Here is a 23,825-nt window from a genome sequence, read left to right on the forward strand (position 1 = left end):
TCTGAAATAAGCAGTAGTAGCAGTGCATCATCTCAGCAGCAAAGGCAAAAAAGCCCTCACAGCTACAAAGAACAGACAGGCCTGCTTTTATCCAGGAACAAGAACAAGCCAGATTCTATAGATTCAATTAAACAGAACATATACAAGAGGCAACTGACAGAATTCCTTTCTAATTCAAAGAGCAAAGACTTGAAGACTTTAGACTACCATAAACCATTCTGCTTTCCAGCACATTGCCCTTGGCTGTATAATTGCTTCCTTCATCTAGGCCTTTACAGTCAGAGAAAGATGGAAACAAGATTTTGCATAGTTAGGTTTCAGAAGTTCCACCTCAGGAACTCCAGCACACTGCTTTGTCACTCATCTCATCTGAGTGTTAGAGCAGAACATGATCAGCACAAGATCAAAACCCACTGTGAGCACAGGAAAGACAAGGAACCAGAGCACAGAAGTCAGAACATGTTCAAGCTATTCCATCCATTCTGTTCTGATCAAACATTTTATCCCCTTCACTACCCACTACACCCCACCTTCCAATCTGCCATCTCAACTGCTCAGGTTCTTATACCCTAATCAATTTAAAAACAAGCCAGTTAGCCCAAGTACAGTCCTAGTGGGAAGGAGGCTTTATGGGCTCTCCTGCACTCACGCCAGCCAGCCCACCGCCCTCTCCAGAGAGCAGCAAGACAGACACTGATTGAACAGAAGGGTGATGGAGGGCAAAGCCTGTCCCCAGAGCTCTCCCCAGCCAGGGCAGCCCTGCTATCTCTGCAGCTGCAGACACTTTATTGCTGGGCAGGCTGGTGCTGGAACTGCAATGCAGACCCTGTCTCTGGCAGGTTGAGCTCCAAGGAGAACTCCCAGCTCTCACCACAACACACACACTGCAGAGAGGAATTGATTCAGCTCTCTGCTTCACATCCCTGCTAGAACTCACCAAGGTGACTCAGCTTCAGTAGGTCTTGGTCCATTAGGATTGAAAATGGGTGACATTCCCTGGGGTGCTGAGCCAGCACCTTTGCTTGGCAGTGAACTCCAGCAAAGGCAGCCACAGACAGATAGGGAGGGCTGAAAGGTGGGCATTGTGAAGGACATGGATACAGAACCTCAGGTCAGCAGTTGGAAGGGAAAGACATCCAACTTTGAAATATTCATCAGTGAAGTAAAGAATAAGAGGAGGTGGCAAGTGGAAGGAAACCAATAATGAAGACAGAAGACAGAAAAATTGCTAGAAATTAAGCTTGCACAAAATGCAATTACATTGTGTCTTTAACGTGACATCTGTCCAAGTAAGCATCTTAGAGCTAAATAAAAAAAAAATCTTCCTAAATGCTCTGTTCATTATTTAGTCAACTGAAAGAAAAACAATTGCCATTTCAGTAAGTACCAAAGATGGATCACTTGTAAAGAAAACAGTGAAGTGGACTCAGGAGGAAAGAAGTACCCCTTCCTGGTAAAACATGGAATAAAAAGTTTAAAAACCAAGTATTTGATAGAAATATTTGATCCAATAAAACTGATAAACCTAAATGCTGAAAGGAGATTGGATATCTGCCAAAATACCTTGCATTGAAAGAAGAAAGTTACGACACAGATATAAAGTTTTAGAATGTGTTGGGAGAAAGGGAACCAGGAAATCACAAAGGGAATGGGGAGTTGGGCATTATTATCAGCCAGTCCTTTCCAGCTCCCAGGAATTTCTGTCCCTGAGTCTCAGACATGCTCCAGCATACAACATTAAAATATTGACATGCTCCATCCTTTAAGGAGGTGCATCTTTGCAAGATTCACTCTGGTCTGGAAAACAAAGAATCAAGGAAGCAATCATATTGAAAGGGAAGAGTACAGAAAACAGCAGATCTGATGTTAGGAGAACAGAGGTATTGATATACCATGGTGCACTACAAATTATTTCTTTATGAAGAAAGGATAGTCACCCCAGTAATAGTAAAACCCAAGGAAACATCTCTCCCTACACCAAAGAAAGCGAATGCCCACTGCATTTAATCTTGAATTCTGTGAAACAGGATTCAATAAAAAGCTGCCAGTTTTATTATATCAGAACCCACAGGTTTGAATTACAATAACCAGAACTCTGCAAGCACCTCATACTCTGAAATACCCCTAGATCAAAAGGAGGCCAAACCTCAGGGGCAGCATTAAGATTTGTCACTTCTCATTTTATTTAGATTTCCAGTTTTCAACAGATGTGCCATTCTAAAGCAGTTACCTAGTAACAAATGCGAATTTAAAAATGCTACAATTTCAGTAAACATATGATTATTTTTAAGAGCTTGTCACACAAGCACTATAGACTAGTCGTGGTTTCAAGTCACTTTTCAGCTGCTGTCAGTATAAAACACTTAAGGTTGCTGAAAGCACTCAAGATAACCAAATCTGACATCTGTATCTGCTTCCCCTTTCCCCACATGGGTCTTTTGGACTGGGAGCTGTCAGTATGGCATTGCTCTCTTTGGTAGCAAGGATCTAAAACAAGCTCTCTGACCTTCCAAAGGCAAAGCAAGGAAAGTAAGGAGAACTGTGCTCAAGTGGGACTCTAGAATAATCAGAATAATTTAAAGGATCTAGTGACTTCCTCACTAAAATAGGTGTATGACTTAGGCAGTAAAACATCCCTGCATGGGAAAGACAACCTGCTAATGAAAACTGAAGCACTGCAAGTCCTGTTTTTGTGCTTTGCACACAACTTAAACAGTGTGGCTCTTATTTATTTAAATTAACAAATCCAAACTTTTTCCATCTTCATCAGCAAATCCCATTTTCAATAGCTATCAATAAAGTATGGCAGGGAATTCTTTTAATCACAAATACCAGCAGACCAGGTTTTGATCAGGTTTTTTCCTTCAATGGTACAAATGAAACCAACACAGAAAACTGACAGGAAGAGTATGAAAATGTAACTTCATTTCTATTTCTTTGAAGCCTATTAGTGTGTTTTGAAGAATTGCCTCAGAAATATGGAAGAACAAATTCCTTTTTAAAACCTCTCCACATCTGACAAAGCTATATAAAATGACAGATGTGCAACCAAACATTGAGAAATAGCCAATCAGATGTGAAAGGGAAAAACTACATCACCAAATTAAGCCTGGTTACAACTCAGTGTACAAACCAAAATATTCAATAATTTTCCCAATTGCTCACAACACGAGGTTTTCCACAGATATACATTTTTACATCATCTTGATGTAACAACCTACCTCTGTATGTCTTGAATGAAGTGCATTGTATTCCTTCTTGAGTTCTGCCTCCCGCTCCTCAAGTCTGCTAACTGGAAGAAAAAATAAGAATAAAATAATTAAAACTAAATTCAGAGCTCTGGTAAGTGAGACTGACTTGCCTAGGACTAAGCAAACAGATCAGAAGTGAATATTCCTAGAAGTGAATAACACTTAGGACTTAAGGACTAAGCAAACAGATCAGAAGTGAATATTCCTAGAAGTGAATAACACAAAGCACGATAAAAAGTATGTCAGTGTTTAAGTTTTTAAGCTCTTATCACTGAGCTTTCTAAGTACATCAACAGCAGCACAATATTGCAATTTGCATTCCCCTGAAGAGCCCAAGTCCTATTTTCCCCTGCTGATTGCTAGGCCAGTGAGAGGGGATTTTTCTGTTCAAGTCCAGCTTACTGCTCATCCCAATCCAGATTGTTTCACATGGAAACTGCAGGAAGAGGCAGAGGCCACATCACTCAATCCCAGATGAAGCCACAAGCTCCAGCTAAGGTCCTACATCAGTTCCCTAAAACACATCCACACAATTTCCAGAGGTGTTTAGCCAGGACAAACACAGGCAAGGTATCTGCTAAAACAGGTTCAAGCCCTGTGTGGTACGGAAATTAAGGTTTCTGCTGGCATTCACTCACACTTCACTGAGCATTAAGGCAATAGATTTACAGAGAGAAAACGTTTGAATACTTCTGCAGGTATTTCAAGAAATTAAAAATACATCTAGCAGATTTAGGAGAACTTCAAACAGGAAGTTCTTATTAGAGGGAGATGAAACCAACTGAGCAGCTCAGTTGAAACTGAGCGGAAACAAACTATGATATTCCAGTGCAATTAATTTGCAGAAAAACTAACAGAATTCAGAACCTTCTATACACAACTTATTGTGTCATTCAAACACAAAACATTTTTGCTGCTTAGATGTGAATTCTATCTTTTTATGCAGGTATTTTTGAACACAATATTCATGTGACATAAGCACATGTATCAAATTGTGTAACAGCTTATTCTACTTGCTATGTTTAAATATCCCTGGGGAAGTTCAAATTTGTAGTTCCATGCTTCCAGAGAGTCATTGCCAGACACACATTATCTGAAGACAAATGCCAAGATTTTCTATGCTCTTTGCATATTTTCGTGTTGCCAGCTGGGTCTCCTGAAAATTAATTCTCCATATATCATTTCTTTTTGATCTATTTATCTGTATTTTGGCACAGTATTTTATAATAAGTATGTTTTAATGGAAAAAAGTCTTTGCCCAAGTCAAATGCTGGAACCAAAATACATAACTGTCTACTCACTCAAATCTGTATAAACATTCTGCACTATTGATCTAATCTTGCTCTTATAAGAACATTACGCTCCTTGACACAACCTTTTGCAGTCCACCTATAAATATCTGGCCAAAATATTACATCAAATATTATTTATACCATTGCCAGATCAAATGCTTCCATTTCTGCCCTGTTATCGAACGGAACAAAAGCTCTTTGGATCAAACAGCAGCAGGGGAGGAACAACATAGCACAACACAGAGAAAAAGGTATTTTACAGCACAATGCATGCATCTAAAAGATACATATTTATATAATGCAGAACACTACTGAATAGAAGAGTTCCATTTATTGTTTTGAGGCACAAGGTGTTTTAAGTCTCCTTGTACATTTGAAGTGAGCTTTTATGGAAGCCATTACAGAAGCAAGAATCAGAACTTATAATTAACAAAACTATGATGTGACAGACCATATTTTATCCACTATCTTTGCCCGATTGACATCCTAGCCATGAGTTACGAGATGTTAAACAGCTGCCATCAGAAATATTCAGCAGCTCTCATGTGAGCACACTGTGCCCAGGCTGTGCACCACAGATCCCAGAGGATCTCCCTCGTAACCTTTCCATGGTGCTAAACCTTCTCTGGGAAAACAGGAGATCAGAAAGCGCAAACTGTATGACTGATGGACCTTGTATTTGCTGAAAGCAGCTCCCTCTCCAATAAACAGTGTCCAAGGAGCCTCCCCCGCTGCTTCACACTGGGTGGTGAAGTCACAGCTCAATTCAGCCTCACCCAGAACTCCCACACAAACCAAGGTGATGCACCCAACATTGTTCAGTGAGTTCACGTCTAGACAGTGTAGCCAACTCCAGGGATGAATTCTGCAAGTGGATTCTGGGAAAGTACTCAACAGCACATTTAATGAAGATTAACACCACATCAGGTGTTACCAACACCCTTCTTTGCAGCTGCCCACAACCAGCCTTCACGAAGTCCAGAAAAGCATTTCCCACTGTTACGGATACAACACACAAGGGGTTGAGGTTCCATAAAGAAGCACACCACTTTTTCCATCTGTGAAGAAAGAAAAGCTTTAAAATGTTTTTAAACTTTAATGGCCCAGTTATAATAAATAGTTCCTTGAATCAAGTCATTGAAGACACATATACATGGCTAGTGATGCTGCATAGTTAAGGGCAGTATCTCCATGAGATCTGACCACAGTTTTCATTAAGTACAAAGGTTAAAACAATTAAGGGCCCAGAAGACGATATAACTGACTTTAAGCACTTTCTGCTGGAAGTCATTTCCAGCTGTGCAATATATCACACTGCTAGAGGTAGAAGTTTCAGCCAGAAGAGGACGTACACTAAGTTATATACCCTCAACAGACACCACACCAACAATCCTCAGAACTGGTTTTTCCAATACCAGCAGGATGAGACACAGCACCAGAAATCTATTCTACCCAAAATATGCCTCCCATCAAGATAAGATCTTGCCAAAAAAAAAAAACCCCAACGGAATACACTTTATTTTTCCAATTAAACACTGTGCAAGAGATCAGATATTCCCCAAGGATCAGAAATCACCACCACCTTGATCACAGTCAGAAGAATTTTGAGGACGACCACCAGATTCTCACCCCAAAAACTTTGAGAAACTTAAGTCACTATTAAAGAAACATTCCCATCAGCAGTAACAGGAAACTAAACAGGAGGGCAAAATGCCTTTCACTGGCATCCAGAAACACATTTTAAACTAAATTGTTGCCAGTTCCGTTTTAATACACCAACATACAAAGGAGTGGAAGTCTGGCCCTGATAACACCCCAGGAGGAATGGAGTTGTGTGCTGGCACTGCCTGCCACGTGCTGAGCCTGCCAAGTGCCAACCAGACATAGTTCCTGTCAGACTTCAGTAACAATACAAAGTTTCTCTGGTATTTCAGTCTCAGACTTTTTTCCACTGAGATGTCAAATTCTTATGGGTGAATGGTAAGATTAGTTTGATTATATATATCCTAAAAGCAAAAGTATCCATTGTCTCTGTTGCAATGTGTCTTTACAAAGCCATTACAAAGCCTTGTCACATCAAGGAAGATCTTACATTGCAAGATTACATTGTTTAAGATAATACATGTGCAAAATATAATATGCAACAAAAAAGTTGCACTACTCACTCTTAGAAGCTTATGCAGAAAAAATACGAAAGTCTTCAAGCACCATAAGTATGAGCATAAAATGCAAATGTTCTAGTGCTTTTAGGCTGATGAGAAGGCATCCCCCTGGAACATCACCACCAACTCAAACCCAAGGCAAGGCCTAGTGCAAACTTCTCCAGCACTGCCAATGTTCTCACACCTTTAATGACCTGAGAAACCAATCTTGATCAAAGTTCTCTCAGAAAACCAATTAAGCCTAAAAATGGGATATTAAATGTAATAGTAAACTAGAGAAACTGGAGTTTCTGTCTCCTGACAGCATTACAAGGAACTAGGCAGCCAAGTTGCCCACCCTGCCTGTTTGAAAGTCAGAGCTTACCTCCCAAGTCTGATGGCTTTTACCAAGTTTGGAACACCTTTCATCTGTATGTTGTCCTCTGCCTCAAACTCCTGATAAGCCTGAGGGGGAGAAAGAGAAACAGACCTGCTAGAATGGCAAATCCAACCAGTGCGATGCCTTCAAGAGGAATTACAAGTTCTCCCTACACAAGCCAGGACAGAGATCCAGCTCATTAACGAGCCCTTCCTGGCACCAGGATTGTCTGAAGACTCTCCTTGGACACCTTTCATCTGGCTCTATTCTTTAATGCAGGTCCCACATCAAAGTTAAGATACAGATCCAGAAGGACCTTATGACCTCCTAAGTAGCTGCCAAAGAGCACACACATCACTCCTGGACTGAAAAGGGGACTAAGCTATCAAACAAGTGTTTAACCTGGAAGTGGTAAGACCTGCAAATCAAACCAGCACAAAAAACTAATTTGTAAAACAAGTGAAAAATTCAACCCCTTGACAAGACCAACATGTTCAAGTAGCTCTTAGACTGTGAACTACAGTTCTAGATCTCAGTTTAATAAGTAGAGCACTTGAAATTATGAAGATAATTTAGCTGTCAAGAATGCTCTGTTGATAGCAAATATCAACATATGAAGCAGCAATGGTCTTAACCCTGACACTTCTGGACTGTTCAAGTTTGCACTATGTCTAAGGCACACAAAATCCCTGCAATTTGTTACCAAAAACCTGAAACAAAACTTAAAAAAAACCCAAAATTCTTTAAACATCCTGCTGCTACAACATTTAATATAAAGACAACCACATGCCAGGATATTCCTCACACAGGCTGAAACTCAAACAATCAAGAATATATACCAGAAACTTCTACACAAAATCAAGCCCAAAATCCAACTTCTTGTCCAGTCACTGCAAAAGAAGTGTTTTACTGAGAAAACTTTTGATTGACTGCTTTGCAAACAGTGGGATGCTCCATTTATACACTTGGCTATTGAAGCAACTCCCTGTCTGATAAAATCCACATCAAGTCAGTGTGGACACAAGCTTTGGCAGACTGGATTTGTTTTAAAAGCCAGTGGAAAACTCAGGAATGTAAGATTCTAAAAGACATTTGAAGTAATTTTCTTAAGCTACTGCAGTATTTTGAGCAACAGAATCACTGTAACAACCAAACTCCAGCACATAAACCACAACACTCCCTTAACTTAAAAACACACATGAGCAGATAATTATACACCAATGGATTTCAAGCTCGTCTCACCACTTTTGCTCAGCTATATTAACAGCTAAGCTTAAAGCAGGCCAATCACTGTTCTAATTTCCTGCTCCATTTTATTTTAGCTTTGAGTCCTGTAGCTTGGCTCAGTGCCTGCTCTGGAGCCAGCTGTACCCCCTGCTCCATCTAGTGGGCTGCTGGCTCCCAAAACCACACAGACAGCAGGTCTTTGGGAACAGAACCGGGAAGCCAGGAAAGGCGCTGTGAAATGCACAGTCAGGAGGAAAGCCTCCCTTTCCAGCACACCCGGGTACTCACACTTCTTACAGAAGAATTTTTGTGTGATGGATACCTGAGGCACAGTGTAGCAAAGGGTAAGGGGGAATCTGCCTGGTAAACTAACCTGAGATAATGACTGACATCATCAGAGATGAGGAACATCCACACTGAGCACACACTAACAAAGAGCTCAGTTCCACATCTGTTAATCAAGAAATATAAGAACTCAAGCCATTCTGTTCCTCCTTTGCTGGAAATCAGATTAGTTCTACTGCTGTCAGCCTGTGAAAATGAAGCAGGAACAATCCAGACCTCCACGGAACAAACCTGAACTTTTCAACTTCTTTCCAGGACCTACTGAAAAGCTTTTTTGTATTCCCTGAGATAAACACCAGTTGAGCCATCCCTAGAAGCAGCATTTACTGACAGAGCTGTTTCACACCAGCTTAGTTATTCACATCACCATCTGTGCAGATACACAAATCAAACCTCAAAACAACTTTCTGGGAAGTTTGTTTCTGTTAAACTTCACAGCTGAAGTCTCCCTGTTAACTACAGACCCACATGAGCTGCATGATATCCCATGTCCAGAGACATCTCAGATATTGGATGCCTTCAGATTATCCAAGAGCGGCTGTCTGCCTGGGTGTACATTACAGCAATGCTGGTGTCCTGAGAGCTCAGAGGAAAACCAGATATCAAATGACATCTGCAGAACATTCACAACAAAACCTGGTCTTGCATCTTCTCTTGAAGCCAATGAAAGCAATAGTCCTGTTCAGCTTCTGAGAAAAACAAATGTTTTTAGGTCAGCTTTCAAAGTGTTTGTCTCATATCCCAAATAAAACCTTCAGCAAGCAATATCTGCACAGTATCACCTGACATAGGAAATACTGTCATTCCATGAGTTGTGTCACAACATTTACAGCTCCAAAACCCAAGGGCTGTTTCTTGGGATTATACTTATTTGGGGTTTGTTTGTTTGTTTTGTTAGGTTTCTTTCACAAAAGCAGTTTTCCCCAAAAGTAATCTATCTTGCACACAAAGCTCAGGTTTGATAAAGTCAGGTATATGTAGATATATCTGTTTTCTTGTCAAATGCAGTTTGTTATCTTGGTTGTACTTTAGCACTAGGCAGATCCAGAAACAGAGCCAAATCTTTCAACTCCCACAGCCTACCACGTCCAATAGACAGCACTTCAGTCATGAAAACATTGTGTATTTCAGATTCTCTAATAAATAAGTTACTGCAAGAATGATTCCTCCAGAAAGCTTATTTGGATTCCTCCAAAGCTGCTCCATTCCTGTAGTAAGTCAAAATATACTAGTCATATTTTACTCCCAAAAATTTAATTCACTTATAGTCTGTAATACATAAAGAAAACTGATATTCCCAGAAAGAGGCAAGGAAGGAAACTAAAATAAACCTCTGTAGCCCATGCCCTCCCTGCCCCCCCCAACTCAGTGGAACATCCCGTGAGCTCTGAGAAGATCTTATCCCTCCCTGTAACTGGAGACTGAGCACTATCCCAGCACTATCATGTGCCTTCACGGAGCACTGCTGGACAAATGAGCTGTGTATTGCTATTACAAGTTTTTAACAGCCCTCTGTTTTCCAGGTCCAGGGCTGACATTTCAAATATTTTAATGCTGCAAACAAAATTACAAGTAGAACAAGGGGGTCTCACAACAGCAAAGACTTGAAGTAATGTGGAAGTCAGGTATTTTCAAATTCTTGTAAGAAATACTTATAATTATATCAAAGACTGGCATTGGCCTCAGATACACCACTGCAAAACAGAAAAACATTATTTAGTAAACATGTGGCATTATCATGTTCACAGGTGCCCTCTGCTGCTGAGAAGGAAAAAATTACATGAATTCTAGGTAAGTCATAAACCCAAAAACAGACATTTGCCAACACACAGCAAAAGTTTACTACAGACCCACAGCAAGAACTTCTAAAATCTCTGCCCATACCAACCTCATTCCTAAACAAATCCCCAGGAACTCTGTGCTATTTAACTTGCTTGAGCTTCCACACAGCACAGACTGAGAGCACAGGCATTGCCTTTCCCCCCTCTCTGACCAGGTACTGCTGAGAGCCAGGCCACGCAAGGGACAGGAGCAACCCAGGGAAAGTTACAGCCAAGAGCAGCAGTGCAAAACAAGATGAAAATCTGGATCACAAGCCAAGGAGCTTCATCAGTGCTCTTGATTTGAGCCCATTCCTGCGCTCAAACAGAAGCCACAAATCCTTACACCTCTGCTCTCCTTTAAGCAGTTCTAGAGCTTAATGAGTTTATCCCAGAGTGCCACATATTGCACCATCTTTTTGCAGCAAACTTGACTTAGGCAACCACCACAGCCCATCAGGTACCAGGACTGGGTGCTACACATCATGCAGGAGTGGTGACTCCAGTGCATCTGCTCCCACCGTTGGGGATTTCATCATCTGCTGGGCTCACAGTCCTCCCAGCAGGGTTTTGCTGTCATCTTCCCTCTTTCCACCTCCTCTTAAAAAAGAACAGAGCACTTCAAGGTAGTTCGTTCATCTGGCAGCAACTGTTTCAATTTCTGATGAGGGGAAAAGAAGTCAAACAGCAGCTTTATTCCAACCTGATTGAACACTCAGCTAAGGATGCAATCCCACAGGGTAAATTTAAGTGCAAAGAAATATTTTTTTTCCTTTTTATTTAGCATGACAATCACTTAGACTGCACAAACAAGTACTTAAAATTCAGGACATAACAACCATAACTTCTTGAGCAATTTTAACTGGCACACAGATTTAATCACATACAATCAAGCAGACCTTAACCATGTAACTTAAGAGCTGCCCCACCTGACAAGCCTTCACTAAATCCTCAGCACTGCCAGTGTTAAAGAGAATGAGTCAAAACTTTTTAATGGACAAAACTTGTTCTCACAGGCTTTGCTTATTTAAGTAAAAACACGCAGAGCACAGGCAGCCTACAAAAAGCAAATCATCTTGTAGGTAAAGTATGACACAAAACCATGTATTACCTGTTTTCCATTCTAATCTATTACTCATATCACCAACTGATGTTGTGATCTCACTCTGCACTCCAGACCCAGGTTTTATTTGGTTACTTGCTCTGTGCCAGACATTTGCAACTCCCATTACCAGTGATAACACTGCCACCGTTTTGAATGTCGATGTGGTAACACAGTTAGCAATACCAGAGCCTAACTTAGATGCACAGGCAGTACTATAGGAAGTAGAAGAGAAAAAGAAATACAGCTAAAAGACTTGGAGTTGAATTAAAGTGACGCATCGGTGACTGGGATGGTACAACATGCCAGTTGCCTGCTCTATAAAACAAAACAAGGTAATGCAGTAAGGTTAAGCTGCTTCACGAATATGTACTTGTATGGTTTTCGTGCCTTAGAAATTTAGATCACTAAAAAAACCAGTTAACTTGTGTAATATTCATTAGGCGTTCAACAAATGTGCTTATGTTCCCTTTGATCTTGCTCTGCATCAGCAGCATGTCAAATCTTCCCAACAGCCTTTCATGCTGTCCCAGACAGCTTACCAAGACCAAGCATAAGCAAACCCAGTGTTTAACCCAGCCCTATTGTTTCTCCAAATACACAATTTTGCCACCACTCCAAAACAAAGATTCTTTTCCTCCAATAAACAGATTTTGGAACTGTCTAAAACCATTGTTGTATCACTAGAGCTTTACGTAGTTATGGTAACTGTTTTTAGTAACATTACTTCTTACAAAAAAAGTAGTTCTAGCAACCCTCAGTGATTCTACTGGAAAAAATGAGTTTCTTGGGCAAATACTTTCATTATTATTACATATATATGCACACACATATACACACAATATATAAATAAAACTTTAAAATCATACATATACTTGAAGGCTTCAAAGCAAAAAGAGAATTTCAGAGAATTTCACACCAAGAGACTCACAGAGCAACATAAAATGTTGTTATCAATACATGGTAAATGTAATTTCTATTAGAGAAACTCCAGGTATGCTGCCACATACATTGCCAGAAATCCAACTGATTTTTCTTTTTCGTGCAACCACTTTGTCCTTTGGATTGTATTAACAGAATAAAGCCATGGCCTACAAGACAGGATGCAATCTTGATCCACAAATCTTATTGTCAGAGAGCAGGGTCTCCCATGAACAAGCTGTTGGGGATGTGTGTTTAGAGCACAGGCCTTCTAGAAACAGTGTCTTTGTCACCAAAACAGATCACTTAACTCCTGCTACAACGTTTTATTTTCCCCTGCTGTGATGCTCTTAAATATACACACATACACTGTTCCACAAGAATCGCAGGGTTTCTGGTACAAGTCTCTACAATTATCCATTTTAGCCCGACTTCATTTACAAAGAGACAATCCTAGGAAATAATCACCCTGGTCTTTGCTAGGAAAGATTTCTTTAAGTGCTCCTTCATCCCTGCCTGTACAGAATCTGGGAATATTTGAACAGTGGAAAATGAAGCAGGTGATGCCTCTGAGATTTGCCAACAACATTCTGAACTGTCCAAATTTCAGTAAAATGCTGCCCTAGATGCCACCTACATTCATCTTAACACTCTAATACTCCTGCTCTGCTATAGACTCAATCACGTCAATGAAAATTAAACCTTACAGGAAAGGTTTTAGAGCTTCAGCTGGAAAAGAGCTATAACTTACTGTGTTAGGGGCAGGAAATGTAGCTGAGTAGAAATAAAGGATGAAAGAAGAGTTAAAAGGGGCTACTTTGATGACTGACACTGTTTTTAGAAACTGGTCATCTCTCAGCCTCGTCACAGTCTCACTTTACATTCCTGCAGGGTCCAGCAATAAAAGCTAGATATTAACTGATGAACACACCAGGCTCACATCAACAGAAATGGCTTAGAAGTTTGAAGTACAAAAGTAGAAAAACTGATGATGAAGTTTCATTCAATGACTGTGTGGCTGGAAAAGAAGCAGCCCAGCAGAATGTCTAAACTACAATATATGTAACTTCAAGCATTTCAAGACAACTGATCACTATCATATTTTTTTAAAAAATTCCATAAGTTTTTTTTTCAATTACACAGAACATCTCTAAAAAGGGAAGTGTTCTCCCAAAACTATTTTTTCCATAAAAACGGAATGTCTCCTAGAAATAAATAATTCGGCAAAAATTGTATAAAAGTTAATGAGAACCACCATCAATGCTCTCCTCCCAGCTGTGCTTCTAAACCTGAAGATTACCTTTACTTTAGCACAGACAACTGTTTAATAGGAAGAAAATACCTTATTTTATTATCACTAACAAGGAAGTAATCAAAGCATCTCCTGAAAAAGTTGCTAAATGTGATGAAAGCACTGTTGAAAAGGCAAGCAATACAAGCAGGATACCAGAAGAATTGACTACAAGTCACAAGCTCCTATCTGACTTGTTTGCCTTAATTCTAAAGAAAACAGACTTGCACAAGAGTTAAATCCAGTTATCTGCCTAAACACAGGAATCAGAGGTCACAGATACTTAGCATATGTATTATCACTTCACAGAACAAAAATTAAAATGCACTAATACCACTTAAAAGGAGAGCAGCATGTTTTACTTACTTTGATCAGCATAGTTTTTTGCTTTTAGTTCAAGCTGTCGAGTTTGTGACTCTAATGCTTCCACTCTGGTCTGTAAGTCCTTTTTCTCTTGTTCTTGAGAATCTTCAAATTCAATGAATTTCTAAACAACAACAGAAGAGTTAAGTTAGACCAAACAACTAATTACAGGTTTCGCAGCAGGTAGGAAGAAACACAGCAGCCCTTCACAGCCAGGAGGGTGCAAGGTGGTTTCCAAAACAACTGAACAGATCCACAGGCCACATTTAAACACAAAGAACTATTTCAGTCCAGGTCCATCAGTCAAGCACCCAGTCTAGATTATATTGTGTAATAACTTTCAACTAAGTGCCAGCTACTCCAGATAACCTGCTTGGGATTAACAAAAATATGAATTATTTTATTATCGTCTAACTTAATGTACAACAACTGCCAACAGTGCATGTGAACACAGGGAGTCGTGGCATCCTTAGTTTGACTGATCATCAGTAAAGTTATGTTCACCCATGAGCACAAAGGTACAGACACTGCAACAGGGACACACCAGCAGCAGAGCCAACCAAAATGATTTGATATCTTTTCCATTCCCACCCAATTCCGCTATAAATTCTCATAGTCTTCATCAAATCCTTAATAATCATCTACAATCTGTCAAGTGCACAGAAAACTCCGTGATGATCACTATCGCCTTCTGTTTCCTTGCTTTACCCCACTTGTGACTCCCCATATTCTGGAATTCACTGATAAATGCATCAGTGCTTACACTCCCTAACATAGAAATTACCAACACACCATTATAGCAGCTTTGAAAGCACTTTTTTTGCTATTTATCTTACCCAAAAAGTCAAGAAATTCAGCAAGTACTGCTGGCACAAAGAATACTTCTAAAAGCCAAGGATGTTTGCAATACGCTTTGCTCTGCATTGCAAGGAGAAGACAAGGCCACCAACACAAGTTATGCAGAAGGCTCAAAGAACAGGGAGGAGAAACCTCTGCAGGAAAAAATTCCAAAAATCCACGACAGTTGAAGGGGCAAAGGCAACTGAGGACTGCATGGAAGAAGAGACAGTGAAGGCAGCAACTTGAAAACAGTAATCTGATTTAAATATTTTTTCCTATGTATTGTTTGGAAAATTTAGTGGGAAAAATATTTCTAATGGTCATACATCAACTGTTAGTGAACTATTACTACATTGTAGCCGTTGTGTTTTAGAGCTTTTACAAAAGCAGAAATTCATAACCTTATGAAAAGGGCTTCAATTGCACAGGATCATCAGAAGAAGTTCTGACTAAAAAGTACTTCAAATGTAGAAGTGAAACAAGAGTTCCTTTCAGACAAGCTCTGCACAGCTATCACAGGACTGGGCATGGTGTTCATATGACTGTGTTTGAAACTAAACCACAACAATTGAGGAACAGCTGACATAGCCCAGGTAGCTCCGCTTTGGGTGCTGCCATTGAAAAATCCCTCTTCAAGCACAGATGTGCAGGAATCTTTCTACCCCCTCCACAGGAAGTTTGGGAATATTAATTAGTCAATGTAATTTGAAAACCTCAATGTTTAAGTTTGTTTCACTTCTTCTTTGTAGTAACTGATTCTAGACTTTTGCCCCTTTAATATTCAAGTCATGTCTGGCCTATTCTTGGCAGACTCCCTTTTCAAAAAGGGCTTCAAAGTTTGACGCAAATTTGGCACTGGAGCTAAAGCTACACTAAACATGGGAAAACATGAAATAAGAATTATAAAACTGTAACATCTTTGTTTAGTTGTTTCTCTGATGATTTCCCAAAAATGTGTCATAGCTTGCTAAAGGCCAGGGACAATTATACTCATGAATAACAAATAGCCATTCAGAGTCATTAATGTCATTGTTACTCATGAAACTACAGATAGATATAATTTTGTATTTCCTCTCAAGTTCTTCAACTGCAAGTGGTAAAACTGGTTTTGCCTAGAACGGTTTTGTTAACTTCCACTAGTTTACCTTCATTTTGTTCAAGTTCAAATCTACATTGCTACACTTTAAAGCATTTCTGTAATTACAGCTGAGTATTTTTCCCTCCCCTGCTGTAAACTATACCTCATCAGATCTTGGGATTGAGAACTTTGGACTTTGAATATTTTTATTTGGTTTCACTTCTCCTTCTGGTGATAGTATAATCACAGACACAGCCCCAGCAGACTGATCATCAGACCCTAAGCCTGCAAAAGTATGACAGAACTAGTGAGATAAACCACCAGAGCAGCCAAGGACAGGCTGAGCACCCATATTAAAATACTTTTTTTTTCTTAATTTACATTGACAATACACTCAAACACTACTTATCTCCTGCACTATTTAATGTAAATCCAGCAGCATATGTAGGCACTCAATAGCCATCCTCTCATTTCAACCCCAGCTACTGGTTATTCAAAACACCGAGGCAGACAAAAATCTAGTTTTCCCCATTTTAAGTCATGTCCTGTTTGGGCCACAAAGATGTATCTTGCAACTCTAATGATAAGTGTGAGAAGTGAGATTTTTGGTACTTTTTTTTTAAGAGCAAGCTGAAGGACACCAACCTGTCTTTAAAACAATCAGACCAGATTATATAAGATTACAGAAAACACAGCTGAAATGATCCTTAAAAGGAATCTTGTTTCCAGGTTCTGATGCTCAGCACTGGATGTCTGGATCCTAATTTTGATTAGGCTATGATGAGGTGTAACACAGCATGTGATGCAGAGCTCCTCCTGCATGTGCCTGCTACCGAAACCCAACCTGTGATACCATCATCAGCCATGTTTGGCAACTCCCATTTAATCCATCCCATTTTCTCCAGGCAGGATCACATGTGTCATTCCAGACCTTTGTCCAACCTGTTCTTACAGGCCTCATATAAAAAGTGTAGAAAGTCCTGCACAATTAAACTCAAAAATATTTATGTAATCAATTTTAAACCTACTTGAAAGCTTGCAGAGGTCTTTGGAATAAACAAGAACTCAGACTACACAACAGCCCAGCACATTTGGAACCCTCTGTCCTACACACAACCACTGAAGCACTCAGTAACACATTATTAGTCAAATGAAATATCTCTTCCTATATTTATGTCATCTTCTGTCTCTTTACATCTTGACTGATTTTCCTGTCACAGGACCCAGGTGCAGTGCTGAGCATATCAGATGTCAGGGTCCCACCCACTTGGCAATCTTTATTACTCCATGACACGTCCTTCAGCAATGTGTATTGCAACAATGATTCTCAGCCAATGGCAAGTTCTTGGAGCAGGGAGATAAAAAATCCCCTAAAAAGCCAGTTCAGATGGACTTGGGAGACACAAAAATACATGAAAATGAAAACAACTTGACAGCCGTAAAATAGAGTGAAAGTTTTCTGTAAAATGCAACTCGGTTTTGTTCCCTCAAGTTAAAAATACTTGAACTCTTACTGCACTGTGTTTAGTCAACGTACAATCCTAACGAAGAAGTTACCTCTGGGAACAGCAAGAAAAAGCAGACATCAAATTCATGCTATCACTTAAAGCAATTTTAGTAGTGGTAAATCCTTTTTCACAGTTGCCAAAGATTTCAAAAACAGCTTAATCCCACCAACAGCAGAAAAGCTAAAAGATATCCTAATTTGGCATAGCTAAATGGAGTAGATTTTATCCTCTTTGCAAGTGCACACAAAGCACAGGCCAGCTACAAGTGCAGGTGTGAAACAGCACATGGCTGCAGAAGTAACTCTTATCAGGGTATAAAATGGCAAAAGCACAAATGCTGGTTCCTCTCCCACTTCTTTGGGGCAGGAATTGCTGCCTCACAGTCACCAAGTGGAAAGGTAAGAACTGGAAGCAGAACAGCAGAGCAGCTGGTTCCTCTATTCCTTCAGCGATATCAAAAAACCTACCATGTTAAAAGTCAAGACAAATGATTTTGCAGCAACTACAAAGATCAAAACTGTACCCAGAGGGTTAAGAAGTAGGCCCAGAAATTCTGTCAGGGTGACTTAAAAAAAAATTATTCCAGAAATCCACAGGCAACAACTTTTAAGATATTTCTTTAGTAACACTTTTTAAGCACAGGAAATAAAGAAGGCAAATTACAAAAATGGAATAAGGAGACCCCTACCCAAATAGTAAACTATTTAATGTTGATAAAGACACTGCTGCAAATAAATTACCTACAACAACAAGCAGAAAGTAAAAGAAGGTGTGTTAATTGCACAGAGAAGCTGTGGCTGCCTCATCCCTGGATGTGCTGAAGGGTAGGCTGGGCAGGACTTGGAACAACCTGATGCTGCAAGAGTGTCCCTGCCCGGGCAGGGGTTGGAGTGACATGAACTTTAAGGCCCCTTCCAACCCAAACCATTGTGTGAATCTATGAACAGATGACAATAAATATAGAACTCAGCAGCTCAAAATTCTCCATTTTGCTGCCACATGACACAGGCAAACTCCAAACGAAAGAAACGTGCTAAACCAGCAACTTTTTGTCCAAGGAAAATAGTGTTAAATTTCTGTTCCCTCCTTTTATTTCAACCATACTGCACCCATCAGCATCGAAAAAATAATTCAGCAACTATGCCTGACTAACACATGTGCCTCTCCTGAATACACCAGGCTGTACCTAACACTTCCACACTGTACAGTGCAATGACCTCAGCACATCACAAAAATGACCTTTGTCCTTACCATGAAAATACAGTCTTTGGTCTAACTGCACTTTGGAAAGATCAGCCAGGTGTCTTGCAGCATGACCATTGGTTCTTCAGCTGCATAAAGCCAGTCCTCTTAATTTATCATGACACAGAGAAATGGAGATGGCAGTGAAGCATACTACCAATACAGGCACACACAGTTCCTGAAAAGCTACAACAACAAAATTAACTCCATGTTCTGTTTCATCACATTGGTAAGGTTTCTGTCCTGCTGCCCAAGGCCTGTTTTTTGATCTGGCAAATACTGCCTGTGCTTCAAGCCTGATGGATTTTCTCATTAATTAGTTCAGGGATTTATCAATCCCTTTATATTACTCTCAATATAAACATATTTTCTAAAAGACCCTTTTACATCAGCTTGTGTCAGAAATAGTGTGGCAACTCCAGTCCCTGACTGGAGTCCATAAAGCATCACAAAACCACCATGTGTTTGACAAGGATGAATGATCTATCAGTCCAAGAGCTGGGGGGACACCATTCATACCACAGTCCTTCATAACTGAGTCCTGGAATAATCTGCAGGCAACATTTTGCACTCACTTATAACAGAAACAAACAAGTATTTGTACAGGGCTAGTGTTCTTTAAATTAAGCTTTTACTGTTAATATTGTGTTCACCCTCAGTGCAGTTGTTCTTCTGATTTTTGGAAAATTTAGAAGACAAGCACAACCTGAGAGATTAGCACAGGACAAGGGGTCTGGGAATACATTTGTAAGATGCTTGCTCCATTGCAGATACTGCTGCCAATCCAATTTCCTTCAGGAGTTTGGCAAGACAATGAGCTGGAGGAAGTTATCCTGCACAGCTGCTTCCTACTGCATTGCTTTATAATATCATATAAGATAATGCCTGGCAAGCTTGTTTATGCTGAAATGATTCTTGGTACAAACACTAAATAAAAACATCTAACATCCTAAATCAGAGTCGACATCCCTGGAGAGTCCACACCACCTGTTGCCGCCTGCAGCTTTATGTACCAACTCCGAAGGGTTTCAGCCTACACACCGTGTATTTCCATGCCTTTTGCAAGGCGCTGTCACTATTTCTGCAAAAACGGACAACCCGCCTCCCTCCGCGGGGGGCATCCCGCGTGGCCGTGACAGCGCAACCAGCGCTCGGTTCCACGTCTGCGCCGCTCCCCTCGCGCGGCCCCACGGGCAGCGCAGCGCTCCGCAGGGGTTACCGGCATCCCCGCGGGACGAGCGGCTCAGGGCACCGCAGGCACACGGACCCGCACGGACGGCTCCCGCTGCGGCTCAGCTGCACGAACCGGCAGGGACCCCGCGCCCTCCTCATCCTTCTGCCGAGGCGTGTCGCGACCCCAGCGCCAGCCCCGCGCCCGGACGGGGCAGCCCCGGGACTGCTGCAGGCGCCGCCCGCTCTGCCCCGGGCAGGCCCAGCGCGGGAGGTGCGGCCGCCCCCACGGAGCCGCCCCGGCCCAGCGCCGCGCTCACCTCCTCGGCCTGCTTGCGCAGCGCCTTCTCCCGCTCGTACTGCGTGAGCAGCTGCTCGTTATCGTCCCGCAGCAGCTCCAGCTCCACGCTGGTCTCCTGGCTGTGAGCGCACACCGAGTCCAGGTTCTCCAACACGGCCACCACCAGCGGCATCAGCTCGGCCACCACCTCCTCGTCGTAGCGCCCGATGAGCCGCTCGAACTCGCGGTAAATGGAGCCCGCCAGCCCCGACACCCGCTCCGACATCATGGCGGGGCCGGGCCCGCCGGGATCCTCCTGGTACACCACGCCGTCCGCCAGCTCCATGGCGGCGGGGGTCGCGCGGGGCCTGGCGGGGCCCGGCAGGTCCTGCTCGGAGCGGCTCCCTGCGGCAGCGGCAGAGCCTCGGCAGGGCCGGGCGGGGAGCGGCGCGCGCCTGTGACCTCACCCGCCGCGCCGGGCGGGGCCTGGCGGGACGGCAGCGCGGGGCGGGGCTACGGGCGGTAAGGCTGGACCAGGGGTGTGGTCTGCGTGGTGATGTCATCGGGGGCGGGGCCTGTGCGGGGCGCTGGCGGCATTCGCGGTGTTCGCGGTAAAGGCGTTTGGCGGGAGCAGGGCGGCGGCGGGAGGGGCTGGGCTGTCGGAGACACGGCAGGAGTCACCGAGTCTTGACAAATCGCCGAATCCTCAAGATTGGAAGAGACCTTTAAAAGAGCAGCAAGGCTGGGGAAGGGTTTGGAGCACACTTCCTGTGAGGAGCGGCTGAGGGAGCTGTGAGAGCTCAGCCTGGAGAAAAGGAGACTCAGGGGACATCTTATCCCTCCCTACAATCCCTCCTGTCAGGAGGGTGCAGCCAGGTGAGCGTCGGGCTCTGCTGTGCCCCAGGGAACAAGGAACAGGACACAGCCCTAAGCTGTGCCAGGGGAGGTTCAGGTTGGACATTGGGAAGAAATTCTTCACAGAATGAGTGACTGGGCATTCGAATGGGCTGCCCGGGGAGGTGTGACCGTCCCTGGAGGTGTCGAAGACTGGATGTGGTATGCAGTGCCACAGTCTGATTGACACGGTGGTCAGGTTGGGCTGGATGATCTCAAAGGTCTTCTCCAACCTAGTTGATTCTGTGGTTCTGTCACCCTGTAACTCCTAAACCAGTAAACCATGTTACTGCAGAGGCCTCTTAAACAGCTCCCGTGTGGTGATGCCACCATCTGCTGGGCAACCCCTTTCAACCCCTGACCACATGAACAGTAACAAAAAAAAATTTCAAATATTTAATCTGAATCTCCCCTATCTCAGCTTAAGGCTGTTTTCTTTGGTCTTCTCTCTACAGGCACAGCAGAAAAGCCCCATCCCCACCTCACTACATGCTCCTGTCAGTAGTTTTAGAGAGCTGTGAGGTCACCCCTGAGCCTCCTCGAGACTAAACAAACCCAGCCTCATAAGACATGTTTTTTAGCCCCTTTACAAGCCTTGTTCCTCTTCTCTGGACACACTCCAGCCCCTCAATATCCTTTTTAAAGTGAGTGGCCCAAAACTGAACACAGCAGTGCCAAGAACAGAGGGACAATCACTTCCCTGGTGCTGCTGGCCATGCTGTTCCTGATACAGGCCAGGACACCCCAGGTCACCAGAGTGAATATCAACGCCCTGGTGCCACTGGTGGAGGCTCTGGGGGCCCCTGACAGCAGAAGGTTTGGTCCCTTTAGTCCCTTACCAGGGACCAGGGTGGGGAGCTCCGGTTGGATTGTGGGGTTGGGGTGTCCCGTAGGCAGCTCCCTCTGTGAATGGCAGATGTGAGGCCGTGCAGTCTGACAGCTCCCAGGGTATTTGTTTATCACACCCATGGAGGCATAAATAGACCCAGTGATTCACTGAGGGATGACTGAAGGAGTTAGAAGCTTAGCTCCTGGATTTTGGGACTCTGCAGCTCTATGTTTGCTGGTGTCTGGCAGCAAAAAGGCCTTTCCTTTCTAATAAGGTCTCCAGGTAATATCAGAAATCCTGTTTTCTTAACAATAATACAGCTTAGAAGGCATCTTGCACTTGATGAGAGAGATTGATTTTCCTAAGATTTGGAACAGGAGTTCCCTTCTGGTTCATGTCATGGGAACAATGGGAGCTGTTACAGACATTTACAGTAAACTTGAAAATACCTATTGAGATTGAGAATTTTTTGAGTTGTTTCACATCCCTCATTTTATCATGGGGTTATTTAAGTTGGGAAAAACCTTTAAGACCATCAAGTCCATCCATTAATGCAGCACTGCCAAGGACACCACTAAACCATGTCCCCAAGTGCCACATCTGCAGATCTTTCAGATGCCTCAAGAGATGGTAACTCCATCATTGCCCTGGGCAGCCTCTGCCAGGGCTTGACAGCGCTTTCAGTGAAGAAATTTTTCCTGGTATTCACTCTAAACCTCGTTTGGTGCAACTTCTATCATACAACTTGAACTTGGGGAAATCAGTATTTTTCATTAGGTAATGTCACGTGTACAGCTGAGGAACTCGGCAACCCAGCAGCAGTCCAGGAGCAAAGAAATGAAAATGTGCTTTAAAAAAGGCAGAAAGCTTGAGAAAGGATGGAATTTTAACTGTGGTGGCTGCATTCAGCTCCACTGGAGAGCAGCAGAGCCTTGCACTTAATTTTTTCCTCATTTGGACTGGTTCTAAGGCAGGAGCTGTGCTTTAAATGCATGTGCTGCCTTGGCTCCTCATTTTCCGAGCCAGTGAGTCTGCGCAGGAGTGACAAAGAAGAAAAGACTCCAGCCCTGTATATCGGATTTATTGTGAGTCCTGTTTAGACATCGTCATCCTCCCAAGCTAATATTTAAAGTTGCACAGCCAGGGCACAGGCAGTTGAAATACAATTTATAAACATGGCAAAAGGAAAAAAAAGGTGTTTGACTTTTAATTATTGCCAAAAAATTACATCATTCCAGCTAAAAAATTATTTTTTTAAAAGACATTATGTGTACTCTCATACATATTCGCAAGTGGAATTTTCATTTAAATTACTGGAAATTATCTCTATGAAGGAATTTTTTTTCCTGTTCCTCTTTAGCAGTTATACACTGCCCTAGTTTGAAAGGCAGGTGTCCGCAAAGGAAGGCGGGAACCTCCTTTGGAATGGAAAATGTGACCCCATTCCCTCTGAATTATTATAACTTTCAAATTAAGGGGCTTTCAGGCAGAGATATGGGAAAAGGAATAACAGTTCTTTACTATATATATGTATATGTGTATGTATGTTGTTGTTTGTTCTGGGGGGTGTCCCCAGAGGGCCGCCTGGGCTGTGAGTTGGCTGGCAGCAGCAGGCAGGCAAGGAGACTGCACACGGCTTCTGAGGGTGCTGATCAGATGAAGGTTTATTTGGGGTCCCATCCCTGGAGCATGGTGGTCACTGAATGAGAGAGGGGATGTCGCCCTGATTTTGTAAGACTTTGTTAAGCCTTCTGATGTTTACATTCTTTCAACAAACTTTCTCACACACAGTTCTGTAAATAACCTATGTTTTGCATTCTTTCATGGAAGTCGTGGCCTCTAGCATTGTGAG

The 23,825-nt window shown here is 42.4% G+C and overlaps 1 protein-coding gene across 6 annotated transcripts in view; it reads right to left on the reverse strand.

Annotated features, from left to right (window-relative positions):
* The window catches only part of SPAG9 (sperm associated antigen 9), a 61,764-nt gene extending 41,025 nt beyond the window's left edge, over window positions 1-20,739 (reverse strand). For 3 of the 6 annotated variants that reach the window (XM_041486453.1, XM_041486456.1, XM_041486451.1), the window contains exons 1-3: window positions 20,291-20,738; window positions 14,136-14,256; window positions 3,222-3,292 (exon numbers count right to left, since the gene is read on the reverse strand). In XM_041486453.1, coding sequence (XP_041342387.1) covers window positions 3,222-3,292; window positions 14,136-14,256; window positions 20,291-20,596 — 498 coding nt within the window. In that variant the 5' untranslated portion in view covers window positions 20,597-20,738. Of the gene's footprint in view, window positions 1-3,221; window positions 3,293-14,135; window positions 14,257-20,290 lie in introns of all 6 variants that reach the window. The other 3 variants (XM_041486455.1, XM_041486452.1, XM_041486457.1) reach the window with 2 other exon arrangements.
* Window positions 20,740-23,825: the final 3,086 nt, after the last annotated feature.

This window comes from Pyrgilauda ruficollis, unplaced genomic scaffold, assembly GCF_017590135.1.
Source record: "Pyrgilauda ruficollis isolate IOZ18807 unplaced genomic scaffold, ASM1759013v1 scaffold77, whole genome shotgun sequence".
In the NCBI taxonomy this organism is placed as follows: domain Eukaryota; kingdom Metazoa; phylum Chordata; class Aves; order Passeriformes; family Passeridae; genus Pyrgilauda; species Pyrgilauda ruficollis.